The 13,788-nt window shown below is 46.6% G+C and overlaps 1 protein-coding gene across 1 annotated transcript in view; it reads left to right on the top strand.

The window, feature by feature from the left end:
* Nucleotides 1–13,788, top strand: part of LOC101991582 — a 177,353-nt gene that overhangs the window by 93,654 nt on the left and 69,911 nt on the right. Inside the window, exons 24-27 of the mRNA XM_026787503.1 lie at nucleotides 5,067–5,221; nucleotides 6,205–6,316; nucleotides 7,761–7,810; nucleotides 8,118–8,294. Of these exons, the coding sequence (XP_026643304.1) occupies nucleotides 5,067–5,221; nucleotides 6,205–6,316; nucleotides 7,761–7,810; nucleotides 8,118–8,294 (494 nt within the window). The remainder of the gene's footprint in view (nucleotides 1–5,066; nucleotides 5,222–6,204; nucleotides 6,317–7,760; nucleotides 7,811–8,117; nucleotides 8,295–13,788) is intronic.

Genomic DNA, 13,788 nt, shown 5'->3' with positions numbered 1-13,788 from the left:
CCCACAAGGCCTGTCCATCCAGACTCTTCAGTATCCCCTTCCTGAGGGCCTGGGGCCTGAGTCACTTCTGCAAAAGGGTGACATCTACTCTTAAAAGGCCCATCTGGGTATTTAAGACTAGGGTTTCTTTGACTTCTGCAGAAGGAAATTCCAGATTCTTTGGCCCCCCTCTGGGAGCAAGGAGCAGATGAAAGGCCGGAGGAAGATTGGGGTGGAAGGTGAGGACACCAGCTTGCTCTCAGGGGCCTGTTGCAAGGCTCGAGGGCCTCAGGGTTATTCCAGCTGCTTAGGTGGTAACAAGGCCTTGCAGGGGTTGAATCAAGAATCCCAAGCAACAGGAAAATGTGTGTCTATCATATGCCATTTCCTTACTTTCCTTACTTCCTGCTACCCTTAGCTTCTTTGCTGTTTGTGAGTGGTAACCAGCTGATGTTTCCCTGGTAGATTACGCTAAAGTACTGACTGGCTAGACTCATCTGGACAAAACGTACCAGCTCTCAACCTTTCCTGCTGTAGATAGAGTATCCCATTGTTTTCTTGTTTATCCTTCCTATGATTCTTCTGGAAATACAGGCAGACACATTTGATCCTTTTTATTGTTTGTTGTTGTTGTTTGTTTCTTTCTTTTTAACACTGTAGCTAGTGGTGGAGGGGCCAGTGAACACACTGCCATGACAGTGTAGAAGTCAGAGAAGATCTGGTAGGAGTCAGCTCTCTCCCCCTACTATGTGGGCTCTGGATGGAACTCAGGTCTCAGGCTTGATGGCAAGTGCCTCTACCCACTGGGTCATCTTGCTGGATCCTGATTCTTTTTTTTCCACAAAACCACCACTCTGTATATGCCCCTTTCTCTCAGAGTTTGAGGAGTGTGTGTGTGTGTGTGTGTGTGTGTGTGTGTGTGTGTGTGTGTGTTGGGGGTTGTCTGTTTGTTTTTGTGGTAGAGGTGTAATAGAACATAAAATTACTCCTTTGAAGTGGCTAATTTGGGGACTGGACAGATTGCCCTAGCAGTAAAGAGAACTTGCTGCTCTTCCAGAGGACGTGAGTTCTATTCCCAGAGCCATACCTCTCTGCTCACAACTGCCTGCAGCTCCAGTTCTCAAGCCTCTGATTGCTGTGCTCTCCTCAGGCACCACCATGCAGGTGGGCTCCTTAGATACACACACACACACACACACACACACACACACACACACACACACACACGGGCAGACACTCACAACAAACACAGGTTTGTATACACATAAGCAAAAAAATACAAGTTTCAAAAAGTGGCTGATTCAATGTTTTTTAGCCTATTCATAGGACCATGCAACTGTCATCACCAGTTTCCATTTAAAAATACCGTATCATTTTCTAAAGAAACCCTGTACCTGTGTGACCACTCCCAATCCCCCTCCCCTCGGTCCCTGGAAACCACTAAAGTACTTCCTGCCTCTGGACTTACTGTTCATGTCAGTGTTTCATATGTGTGGCCTTTTGTGTTTGGCTTTTTTTCACCCAGCATGATGTTTTCGAAGTCCGTCTGTGCTACAGCATCTATTACAGTCACTCCTTTTTATTGCCGGGTAATACTCTGTCGCGTGGAGACAAAGTCCACTGCATTTCATCTAGCCACTCGTCAATGAATTGCCGTTCCTTTAGGCTATTAGGAGCCGTGCTGCTGGGAGCGTCCACACACAAGGCCCAGAGCAATTACGCCGCAGTGATTAAATCCTGAGTGACTCCGTGGCCCAAAGAACAAGACCCAGTAGCCTCAGTTGGGTCTGCAAGACCTCCCCTCTCTGGCCCAGGTTCTCTCTCGTTCTCCTGCCTTTCTTCTAAACTCTATCTCAAGAGTCCTAGACACTTTGTGCACTCTGTGGGTCTCTATGCCTCTGCTCATGTTTCCCCAGAACATTTTGTCCTTACTACACCTCACACACTTTTTTTTTTGTCTAGAGAAAGTTGCTCATGCTCCATGTTTCAACTCAGCTATTATTGTTACAGGGAGCCCACCAGAGATGACCACTTAGACAGTGTATAGCCCACTGAAAGTCTTTATTCCAGATGGCTGGGACTACACCCAGTTATTCAGAGACCCACGTGTAACTCCAGGGGGGCTTTTAAAAGCAAAAATCACTTCCTGTTATCTACCTCAACAGCTGCAGGGAGAGGTCTGCACAGGCAAGCTGTTTAACAGAAGATAAGATAAGCAGTTAGCTACAGGGGAGGTGTGCACAGGTAGGCTGTTTGTTTAACATAAGATAAATAAGTTACCTGAGGCATCTTGGCCTCAGGTTCCTAGAATAGAGTTGGGTGATTTTGGTGAGATTCTCCATTGGGGAGATCAAAGTCTAGTTAAACCTTTAATGGCCTCAGTAGAATACAAGATGGAGGAACCTTTGCACACTCTTTTCCCATTGTCTTCCGGAAAACATCTAGTCCCCCTTGAACTCTGCTAAAGTAAATTTTATGATTGCTTCTTCATAAAATGTGTGTGCAAATGCACTTATAAATCTTTTCTGACTGTGGAACAGGAAAGGGTCGGATAGCATAATCAAGAGATTGAGTGAGGCCGAAAGAGGAAGTGAGACAGAACAAGTGTGTCCTGCCACTGATGCTAATGGAGAAGTTTAGTTCAAGAAGTAGTGAGCACCAACAGGACAGCCTGGCAAATGAGCAGTGAAAAGATGCTCAACACCAGCAGCCACTAGAAAAAGTGAGTTAAAACCTAATTGAGAAATAGCCTATACCCGTTAGAATGGTTAAAATGTAAAAGACTGACCACCTCTGTGTGGTGAGCAGGTCGGTGATCTGAAACCTTTGCATGCTGCTGATTAGATGTAAAATGGTCAAACCACCTGGAAAAATAATTTAGCAATTTCTTAAAAGGTTAAACATGTACACTCAACAAAATCAAGAGAAATGAAAGCCCATGGCCATACCAAAATCTGTATGTGAATGTCCATAACAGTTGTATTCAAGAACAGGAATGAATCACATAAACGTATTTTGGCATGTCAATATGTAACTGGAGGTTTCTCTCCTGCCTGACAGCTCCTGAACAACCACTCTGAGGCTTAATATTAATGACAAACTCTTTGGCCTATTAGCTCAGGCTTATTATTAACTAGCTCTTACAACTTAAACTTACCCATTTTTATTATTCTATATTTACCACAGAGCTCATGACTTGTTACCTCACATCATCTTGCTTCCCTGGCAGCTGCTGGCATCTCCCTGACTCCACCCTTTTTCTCCCTATATCTCTGTTTGGATTTCCTGTCCGGCTCTTTTCTACCTAGCTATTGGCCAAATCAGCTTCTTTATTAACCAATAGTAATAAAGCATATTTACAGCATATGGAGAGACATCCCACATCACATATAATGGCATAGTACACAGCAGCACAAAGACATAAATATTGACACTGCAGCAATATGGATGAAGCCAGAAAAAAGGACCGCATTCTGCAGGAATGTGTGTAAAATTCGAGGCAATCCATTCTATCCTAGAATTGCCAAAAACAGAGGAGTAGTGGAGAAAGGGGTGTATGGAGAGAAGAATGGGTGTACGGGTTGTAAGTTTAATGGTGGCAATGATGTCATAGTTGAGTACATAAAAAAATGTGTCAGAACTTTCCTAACCATATACTTTAAAGTTGTCTTTATAATATGTCAACTATTCCTCAATAAGGAAAATTACTGTTTTGAAAAAAAGAGAGCCAAATTTTATAGCTCTAAATGCGGGGGGGGGGCAAAGTAGATGGGTACAGCTTAGAAATGAAGATGTTTGATGTTCACAGTCTCCCTGCTGACCCAGGAGTTCTGTTCACTAGAGAAAAAGCCACAGGACCAAAGTCAAGAAGGCAGGAGCACCATGAGGCTGTCTCATAAAACCAACAACAACAATTAGATTAGCCCCGAGGAAGCAATTTAAGAGTACAGGAGGATTAAGGGGTGAAAAGCCATGTGGACTCCTTTGCGAGGACTGAAAAGTGGAAATAGTTGGGCGTCGAAATCAAAGTTGGGCACGGTCACAGCTGCAGGTCCAGAAGACGGATGAGGGCGTGGGCGCTGGATTCAGCAGCTTCTGAGGTCCCAGGTGGCGGGAAGCCTTATCATGGAAACACAGGCTAAAGGAATCCCCCCCCCACCCCCGCCACCCCACCATGAGCTGGCTTTGTCCAGGGTAAAGAAACCAGGTTCTAGCTAGACTAAGGAAATAGAAAAGACCTGAAGGTGAGCATCAGCCCCCCGTGGAACTCAGAACTTGTGTTCTCTCTCTTTCCACTGTGTCATGGCCTGGCAAGAGGACCCCTCTTCTGAACCAGTAGACTTCCATTTCCTGCATACCAGGATGCCCCGGGGTGTCCAGGGAGGAAAATGAAGTTGGAAGCTTTAGATTATTTTCATCTCTGAATTTTTCTTCCCTTGGGCCTCACCCTCCTGTCATAATTTCAATATGACGACTCCTTGGTTATGTCATTGAAGAATGACCTTCCTTTGGAAGATTTAACCTTTCAGTTAGTAGTTAATTAAACATAAAAGACTTCTACCCAGCATTCCCCATAATGCATTGTGCTGGAATAGTAGAAGATAGTGATTTTCCATTTTTCCTCCCCAGCACTCCGTTGGTGCTCTCCTGTTCTTCCCCATTCCCACTTCCCTTCACTATCAGTGCCAAAGGAGACGTATCTAACCCAGATATTCCTGAGGGAATTTTCCAGATCTTATAACAGTGGGATCCATTAGCAGATCTGTGTAATCCATCTTACAGATCCATGTGGTCCTTGAGCAGTTCTTTAGAGGCCGGTTTATACACAGAATTCCACGCAACTCCTTCGTTGGGTGAAGAAGTTTTCTGAGAATTTGACATAGTCTCACGTTCTGGAAAGAGCCCTGTTTTGTACCTTACCCCTTTAGGGTGCAAACTGGTGCCGCCTTCCCTCCTTCCCCTCCCTCCCACTTCCCTCTCGTGTTTCTAGTCTTCTCCTGCCATCACAGACCCGTGGAGTTGCTGTGGTCCCCTCCAGGGCCTCTGTATCTGACACACTGAACTCACCTGGGTTTCAAACTGTTTAGGGAGCAAGTTTGGCTCTGAGGCATCATGGCAGAAGAAGTCCAACCAGAAGGGAATCCAGGACTTCCAGTGGCACAGAGTGTATGCTACTAGCCCCAACTCCAAAAGCTCCGGACACCTTTACTCATTCTTCAGAAGGATTTAAGACTACCAAAAGGTACTGCGTCTAGTGGGAGGATAGTGACTTGTGTGAGCTGTGTGCTTGTAGATCTCATGTGAAGATGCTGTATGAACACTCCTTCAGACACAGTCCAGTCTACGACAGAGGGTCAGCTCATCCTGATTTTAGCCCTCTCCTGCTCTCTTCCTCTTTCCTCTCCTCTCTTCAATGTCTCTTCCCTTCGCTCCCTCCTGCCTATTTCTCTGTAGACTTTCTCATACTCTCCTTCACAAACAGGGTGGTAAACAGGCTGCTCCAGACTTCTGCAACCACGTAAGACTGAAACCACAGAACTGCTTTTACTATTCTAACACAGGTTTTACTGTTGTTCAAATAAAAACAAAACAAAACAACAATAAAACAACAAAAACAACAACAACAAAAAAAAACAGGAGGGTGAGGTCTGAGAATCATGGTGTCCACAGTGGTATGTCTACCACTAAGGACGCTCTACTTTGCCCTGATCTCTCCCCATCATGATGGAGAAGGCCATAGACATAGTCTCTAATAATCATGGCCACTCTGGCTGTTTTGTTGGGTACCAAGGGCACTCTAATGTAATGGGCAAACGGGGAATGAAAAGTGATGACAGGAAAAACAACTTTTATTAGAGTTTCTGCTAATGGGATGCACGGCCAGAGGTCAAGTGTCTTCAGAGCACATTCCCAGTGTGGATGGAAGATTTAAGATCAGTGTCTGGTTGAGAGGACTCTTCCGTTTCTGTATCTCAATGGCCACCATTAAGAGGGCACTCTGCCCAGGCTATGATGTCTGGGGAGGGACCACTGACGCAGGCTTCAGGCACAGTGGCGTCTTCAGAGGAGCACAATGGCAGGTGAGTCCTCAAAAACACTCAAGAAGGTGGCAACTGTGGGAGTGAACAGCCTGTCTTCCTGCCGCAGTGCCCAACACATGAGTTATGAGAGCCACGTGCCTGCCGGCCGCCTCCCTCAACTCAGCTCTCTTTCCTCATTTGTCAGGGCTCCAGAGGCCTTCGTGTCCATTCAGCTAGAAAAGGTGGGTTTGCGGGACACCATGCTGAACACCTTCCTGTGCAGAAAACAGACAACGGCTGACCAGATGGAGAGCCCTGTGAGTGTGAGAGGGGGAGGGCTTGCTGGAGCTTTCGCTGATTGTATATGTGTGTGTGTGTGTGTGTGTGTGTGTATACAACATACACACACACACATATATGAGCAAATAAACATACTGAATTTGGCGTCTGTTAGGTTAAACCATGTGGATAAAGCTACCGAACACAAACTGCCCATGGAACCCAGTCAGGACAAGATCTTCTCACACAGCCCACAATCATGTTTTAAGGAATGCACATTTTCCCAAAGCCATGTTTTGGTCTAATTTCTTTCTAAAGGGACTAGTCTGATCAAGTACCTGTTCTGGAACTTTTGCTACTTTTGAGTGACCTGCAGGGGTAGGTGACTTGGGCAAGGTAGGCAGGTGCTCACATGTCACCTTTGTTTATGAGAAGCTACTGATGTGGTCCTATTTAAGTTGTTTCAAATATTAGTCAGATCATTTAGAAAGTATTACAAAACTCAAACCTTTAATCATTTAAACTCCCTATTTTGTTAATAGTGTTTTATTATTCATTAAGTTTTTGAGAGTACACAGTCATCTGGAAGGAAATGAAATGGAAGAGAAAGGCTTTGTCCCTCCCCGCGACAGGTAAGGGAAGGCTTAGCTTAACACAGGCATGCAGATGAAATGAAGGGGCTGGCAGACGTTTCCTGTACTGATGGGTGACAGCGGAAGCAAAAGCATCCAACTATTTTTTTTAAGACTTGTTTATTTTCGGGACAACTGATGCCTTTCTGCCCCAAATAAACAATTCTCATAAAATATTGACTGTGACAGAGCTCCAGGATTACCCAATGCCTACCAGACCAGAAAGAACTCAGGCGATATTAGAGCAGGTTTGCTGGCTGCAGAATTTTGGCCTTCTGACAAGTGAACAAGTTGGTCTCTCACCATCCCATGGATGTTGGCTGAAGTGTACAGCTGTGGTCCCAGACAGCACTGACACCTCACAGCAGAGCAGGCACATGAGGGTCATGTTGTGTCAACGCCCCTTACCCAAGTCCCACAGAGACAGAGTGAAAGAGCCACCAAGCACCCAGTGGGTTTCTGTCCGAAACCACAAAGCTGGGTGGGGCACCTCTCTACTAGCAAACCGCCCTTTTTCCTAGAGAGGGACCCTACCTCGGACCTGAGGGTTGCTCTCGGCAAACACAACCCTGAGAAATGGCTCAGATAGAAAGTGTCGAGGGTCTCGCATTGTTGGAATGCTCAGCAAGATGGAAGCAGATAGAAGAGACCCACGGAAGTCCCCCAAGGCATTTACCCTCAGAAAGAAAACCTCAGCTTCATGGCTATTGAGCATTGCCACTTGAACTTGATCATGCAGTCATTTGAGTGCTGGTTTATTGTATGTATGTATGTATGTATGTATGTATGTATGTATGTATGTATGTATGTAGGTAGATATGTATCTTTATATTTTTTCTTTTATCGACAGGATGACATTGAAAAAGTCAAGAGAGAACTAATAGTTGAATATTGCCAAAAGTAAGTAGAGCCTATATGAATAATATATAGATTCTGGTTTCTCTGACTGGTACCCTTGCCAGCAGCAGTGTTATCTACAAACCCAGACCATAGTTTGTAAATAAACCACGGCCGCGGGGGGGGGGGCATCAGAAGTAAGGAAGGGGGTACTTTGAAGAGGTTCATGTTTCCGCCTCCAGACAATGCCAACCTTACCCAGGTGGCAATGTCTTCTCAACAGAGAATGTTCTATTCTCTTTGAAAAGTTCCTCCAGGAAGTAGCTTCTGGAGGATTCTTCGTGGCAGCGTCTCTCCCTCTGGCCTCCAGGTTGAGCCGCCGCATGTCTCACTGTGCCCTTCGGGGTCAGATCATGGCATACTGCAATAGCCTGAGAGTTCTGCTGGACGACTTTCCTGCCATCAGGGACACCTTCTTCATGGTGGGACAACCCAATGAGAAGAAGGGCTTGAAGGACTCCAGTGCGGAATTCAAGGCTGATCCCAGGTATACCAGGCTGTTAAAGCTTGTTGTTCTCCTACCTAGGCCCACCCTCTCCCAAGAGAGCATTAGGTACAGAAACTCTTAGTGCTGCAGTGTCCCCCAAGATCCGGGGATCAAGAGTTGCTAGGTAGAGATGCTCACTATTAGGAAACAGTGGAGCTTCTCAGAGGTGGGAATCTGGAGGGAGACATTTAGGTCCTTGCAGGTATGTCCTTGAAGGGGATCTGGTGGTGCCGGATGCTTCTTCATCACCATCCCTTCCTCCTCCCTTTTCCCTCCTCCACTTTTCAGCCACAAAGTGAGCAACATTGTTCCCCTGAGTGCTATCACCACAACACACAGCCTCAGCTAAAACATCAGGCCCAAACAGCACATAAACATTTTCTCGTTATGTGTAGATTGTTTTAGGGACTTGTTATAGTAGCTCAAAGCTGACCTTCTGGCTTTATTGCCCTTGATTTTGACTTTCTGGTTTGGACAGTCAGAAGAAAACATCGGCGCTCCAAGAATGAGAGCCTCTTTGTCTCTGAAGGCGTCCTTTGTTTATGGTGTGTGTGACTGCGGTTTTTAGTCAATGAGGTTTTGTGTTCTCTGAAGGCCAGAGATTCTCACCAGTCACAGCCCCTTTCCACAAGCTAATGTCTAAAACAATTACGCAAACAGGGGAGCTTGGCTTTTAGCTGTCCTGGCTTCCAACAGTCCACTCAGTGGAGAAGGAATATTTGAAGAAAATTATTATTACCCAGCACTGTGGCTGAGAGAGGCTGAAAAGACAAGACCTGCTTCCATGCTGTGTAGATTTCCAAGTGTTCTTAACCCAGTCTGCCCAGGACCACCCTCCCGGATGGAGGTGTCGGTGTACCTGTGCGGTCACTGCCCACACTGCCTTGATTGTGGAGAAGAGGTTACACAGGGTCCAAGGGGCTAGCCTCACCCCTTACTCATTTCCTGTGTAGTATGGAGTTTGAGCAGCAATAATATTGAAAATATGACCACAGAGAGACAGTTGAAAGGCTTTGGAAAATGCCATGTTTCAGACCACAGGTCCATTCGTTCATCCATGCATGTGTTGTGGCGTTCGAATTCACTGGGAAAGAACAAAGACTTAGACTCAAATCTAGATTAATGAGTTTATTCTTACTGCTATCAGGAGGGTGGCAACCTTAGAACCCAGCAGCATGCTGTGTGGAAGGGGGTTAAAGAGGGCTTTTAAGGGGGACATCAGGAAAGTGTATATTACAGCGATCTATGCAATCCACAGCTGGGCAGAAGCATTTTATTTCCCTCGGTTGTTTCTTTCTTTCCCCATATATAGAAGAAGAAAAAAGAAAGACCATTTCATCCCTTTCCCATAGCATAAGCAGGTTTCACAGATGCAAAGGCAGCTGTCCCTGCCTCCCAGCCCATTATCCTATTCTTATCTCACCTGCAGGCCACTAGGATCCCCCAGGCATTCCAGAGCTAAAGGTCAACAGCCCTTGAGGGATGCCTGGCTCCATATTAAGTTGCTTTAGCCACCACAGGAGAACTATTTAAGTTATTGCTCAGGATTGAGCATTCTGCTGACTGGGATAGAGCAGTTTATTTCTGGACAGGCAATAACACAGTGTCACCAGCGTAGGGCCAGCTGCCGTGTCCCCTTATATGTATGCACACCAGCCATCATTTGGCCAGACCTTTCTTAGTCCCAGGCAGTTTGTACCTTGCTAGGCATACAACGGTGAACAGTTCATTGTCTCCAGAGGAAAGCTCAATGATCTTCTAAGTCCTGAGACAACGTGTTAGAGTTAGTTCTCAAAGATCACGAAGGTACAGAGGAGGGGTGATGTGGAAGGTGATGTATGCTGTGAGTATGTTTTATTGTCATTAGTTAATAAAGAAGCTGCGTTTGGCCAGTGGCTTAACAGAGTAAAGCCAGACTGAAAGAGATAGAGAGAGAGTAGAAAGAGTCAGGGAGAAGTCATATAGCTGCCCTTAGGAGACAGATGTCTCTGCTGGAGCCCACGGGAACCTTGCCTGTCAACCACAGCCTGGAACCTTGCTGGTAAGCCACAGCCACGTGGCGAGACCCCAACAGAGGGATGTTTAGCTCTACCCCAGGACTGCAGAGAGGAATAAAAACAAGTAATGGGAAAGTGGAGTTCACCAAGGAAATGGAATAGGCAGTGAAGGCCCAAGAATGAAGGAGTTGAGGTCCTTCATCCCTTGACTGGCTGACGGGGCCCATCTTGCCTTGGTGTTTACAAGGCGCTCTGGTCGTGGGTAAAACCAGAGTTCTTAGTTTTCAAGTCAGCCAGCACTTTCCTGGAGTAGACTTCAGGACTTAGAAGGACGCATTTCAGAGAAGAGATGGATGAAGATACCTCCGTAGAACTCTTTTGTGGAAGGGTTTGCGGGACATCTGCAGCTCAGAGGGGTTCCAATACATTTATTTCTCGTGAAAAGCAGCCCAGACCAATCCTTTAAGGCCTCTTTGTTGGACCGGTTTTCTACCCGCTAGGCAATATACGCTTGGCATCAAACTTTTAAAATTCTTTCCAGAAGACTATTTGTGAATTCACTACATTTTTATTTAGGGTGAAATGTATAGTACAGCCAGGTTTTGATGTGTTTAATGTGCAGTAAGCAATGCGAAGGCGAAGGTGTGTGTGGGGGGGACCTGCGTGGCCTTGCTCTGTTCCCTTTGGTGTTGTCTTAGTTATGCTGACATCAAAACCAGCACAGGTGTCTCCTGGATGATGGCTTCCCTAAAGAACAAGGGATGTGGCTTCTAACTTGAGAGCCTAATGCCGAGGAGATGCTCAGTTAAGTGTGATGACTTCAGGACAGAGTCTTGAACCGGAAAGTGATCAAAGTGAGGACCGCCCAGGCAGTGCCCAGTGCAGCTCGGCTGTTTCTCCACAGCCCTCCTCTCCTGCTTCCTATGCCCTCTAATATGAATGCCTTGCTCTTTTAAATGATCTTTATTTGTATTTTATGTATTTATGTGTGTGACTGCATGAATGTAAGCACATCTCATGAGTGACACCTCATGATTGCAGGCACCCACAGAGATCAGAAGGGGGGATGATTCCCCTGAAACAGGAGTCCGGGTACTTGTGAGCCACGATGTGGGTCCTGGGAACTAAACCCAGACCTTCCAAAGGAGCAGCAAGCCCTCTGAGCCACTGAATCATACTCCAGCCCCTGATATGTCTTTTCATACTCTCATTTGTACGAATGTAGAACTTCTGTCTTATGTTGGAGTTTGGGGAGAGTGCTTCCTAAGACTATGAAGGACTATGGTTCTGTGAACTGTAGACACAGGGCAGTAGCGTCAGGAGCAAGTTAACTTTATATTTTAATGAGAAGGTCTATTTTAGCTCAGCTTTGGAAGTCTATGGGCAGAACGCCAGCATCAGCTGATTCTGGAAAGGACATTTTCTTAGTTTCATCATCGTAAAAGTGAGTGTAGAAGGAAGAAATCATGTTAAATATCAGGAAAGCATAGCTAGGCTTGGTGACGGGCCTGGGAGGTGGACGCAGGGGGATCAGGAGTTCAAGGTCAACCTTGGCTACACAGAAAATTTAACACCAGACTGGGCTACAAGATGCTATCTCAACATGACCCCACCTCAGAAAAGAAAAGTAATTTTAAAAGTCAGGGAGACAGACACTGGAAGCCAACAGTCCCATCCAAGGACATACCACCAACTGACCTATGACCTATGACCAGCCCTTAAAAAGACTACCGTGCTCCAGTCCACCCCCTCCAGACTAGTCATAATGAAAAGAGTCCATTAAGAACCCTTTTCAAGGGGAACATTCTTAAACTCCAATCCAAGGCACAGCGTTCAGTCAAACAAAGGTGCAGCAGGGATCCTAGTGTCCCTACTGAGGATCCAGAGATGTTTTGTTTATGAGAGTGTGGTGATTGATTGGCAATGTCTGCCATAATCAAGAGTCCCATGAGTTGTGTAAGTTTAAAATGCCAAGATGCAGCTTCATCATTTAAAGGCTCTAACATCTGGTAGGTTAGCAGAGCCTCCCCCCGCTGCCACCCAAAGCCAACTCTTCATCAGAGAAGGAGCTAAAAAGGGGACCCTCATCCCACAAAGTCCCTTGGGAAGTCTGTTCCCTTCGCGATTCCAGGGGAGGCTGGAGTCTAAAGACCAGGATGGTGCTCTTGCCCTGAGGGGCAGGCTGATGGTGGAGCAAAGACAGTAAACGTGGGAGGGGGGGCAGTGAGAGTTGGTTACTCACTCTGTGACAAGGAGAGTCGCTGTCATTCCACACAACCACTTTGTAAAAATCACAAGACGGTATCCCTTCTGCGTGGGTGTGGCCAATGGTGGAACACAGGGCCTGGAAAGAAAAGCCCAGGCTAGCCCCTATCAACTTGCCTCAGAGCTGAGTCTGGAAGTGGCTATCCAGCAGTCTTGGCACCAGCTGCCGTACATGATGAAACTGACAAGGCCCTCATCTGGGAAGGAGAAATAGACCTGTCATACCAGTACGCCGTGACAGGGAGCAAGATAAAATAAATGTCTAGCGAACATTCTAGTCAAAAATGCTCAGTATTTGAGCTGGAGAGATGGATCAGCAGTCAGGAACACTTGCAGCTCCTCAGAGGACCTAAGAAGCACCCGAAACTCCAGTTCCAAAGGATCTGCAGTTCTCTTCTGGCCTCCTAGGGCCAGGTATGCAGGTGCTGCACACACACACATGTAGGCAAAACATCCGTACACATAAGTTTTATAAAGGAAAAGAAATGCTCGCTGTCTTTATGGTGTTTTGAATGCCAAACGCCCCAATGGACTCTGGGATTGAACAACTTTCCTGTTGGTAGCAGTGTTTGTAGAGGCGTAGGTGGAGAAGCCTTGCTGTAGGAAGTCCCTGGGGATGGGTGTTGAGACCGTACAGCCGCACCTTACCCTACTTCAGCTTGCTGTCTCTGCTTCATGCGTTGGGTTGAGGGTATGGGCTCTCAGCTTCCTGCCCCTGCAGCCCTGCCTGCGGTCTGCTGCTATACCTCCCTACCTTGATGGACTCTCAACTTCGGGAACCAGAAGCCAAAACAAACTTTCTTCTTTAGTTGCCTTGGCTTTGGTGTCTTACCACAGCAACGGGAAGGTTGGGAGATGAGGGTGGGCACTGGGAAGACCTCGGGGAGACCATGCTTAGTCTGCGTCTTGGTTGACGACTAATATTCTAGACGGGCAGAGAAGGGAAATCCAGTTGAAGCTGGGAGATCGGAATTTGCAGTCACCGAAATAGAAGGTGGCAGACTGGCTGACTTCTGCCTGTGCCTAGGGTGTCAGAGAGTGCAGCGGCAACGTGGAGGGACGAGTAAGGCCCAGGGAACTCATACCTGTCTTTCTGGGGACAGGAAGGGATCAGCGTGGCTGTCAGTGACATCACTTAGGGGGTGAAGTCAGTGAAGCTAGGTGCCAGATTTAATGTGGAACCAAGGAAGAAAGAGAGACCTAGGATGTCACCTGGAGTCCCTTAGCTCAGG

Source organism: Microtus ochrogaster, linkage group LG9, assembly GCF_000317375.1.
Source record: "Microtus ochrogaster isolate Prairie Vole_2 linkage group LG9, MicOch1.0, whole genome shotgun sequence".
Classification (NCBI taxonomy): Eukaryota; Metazoa; Chordata; class Mammalia; order Rodentia; family Cricetidae; genus Microtus; species Microtus ochrogaster.
This window is presented reverse-complemented; position numbering and strand designations above follow the sequence as displayed.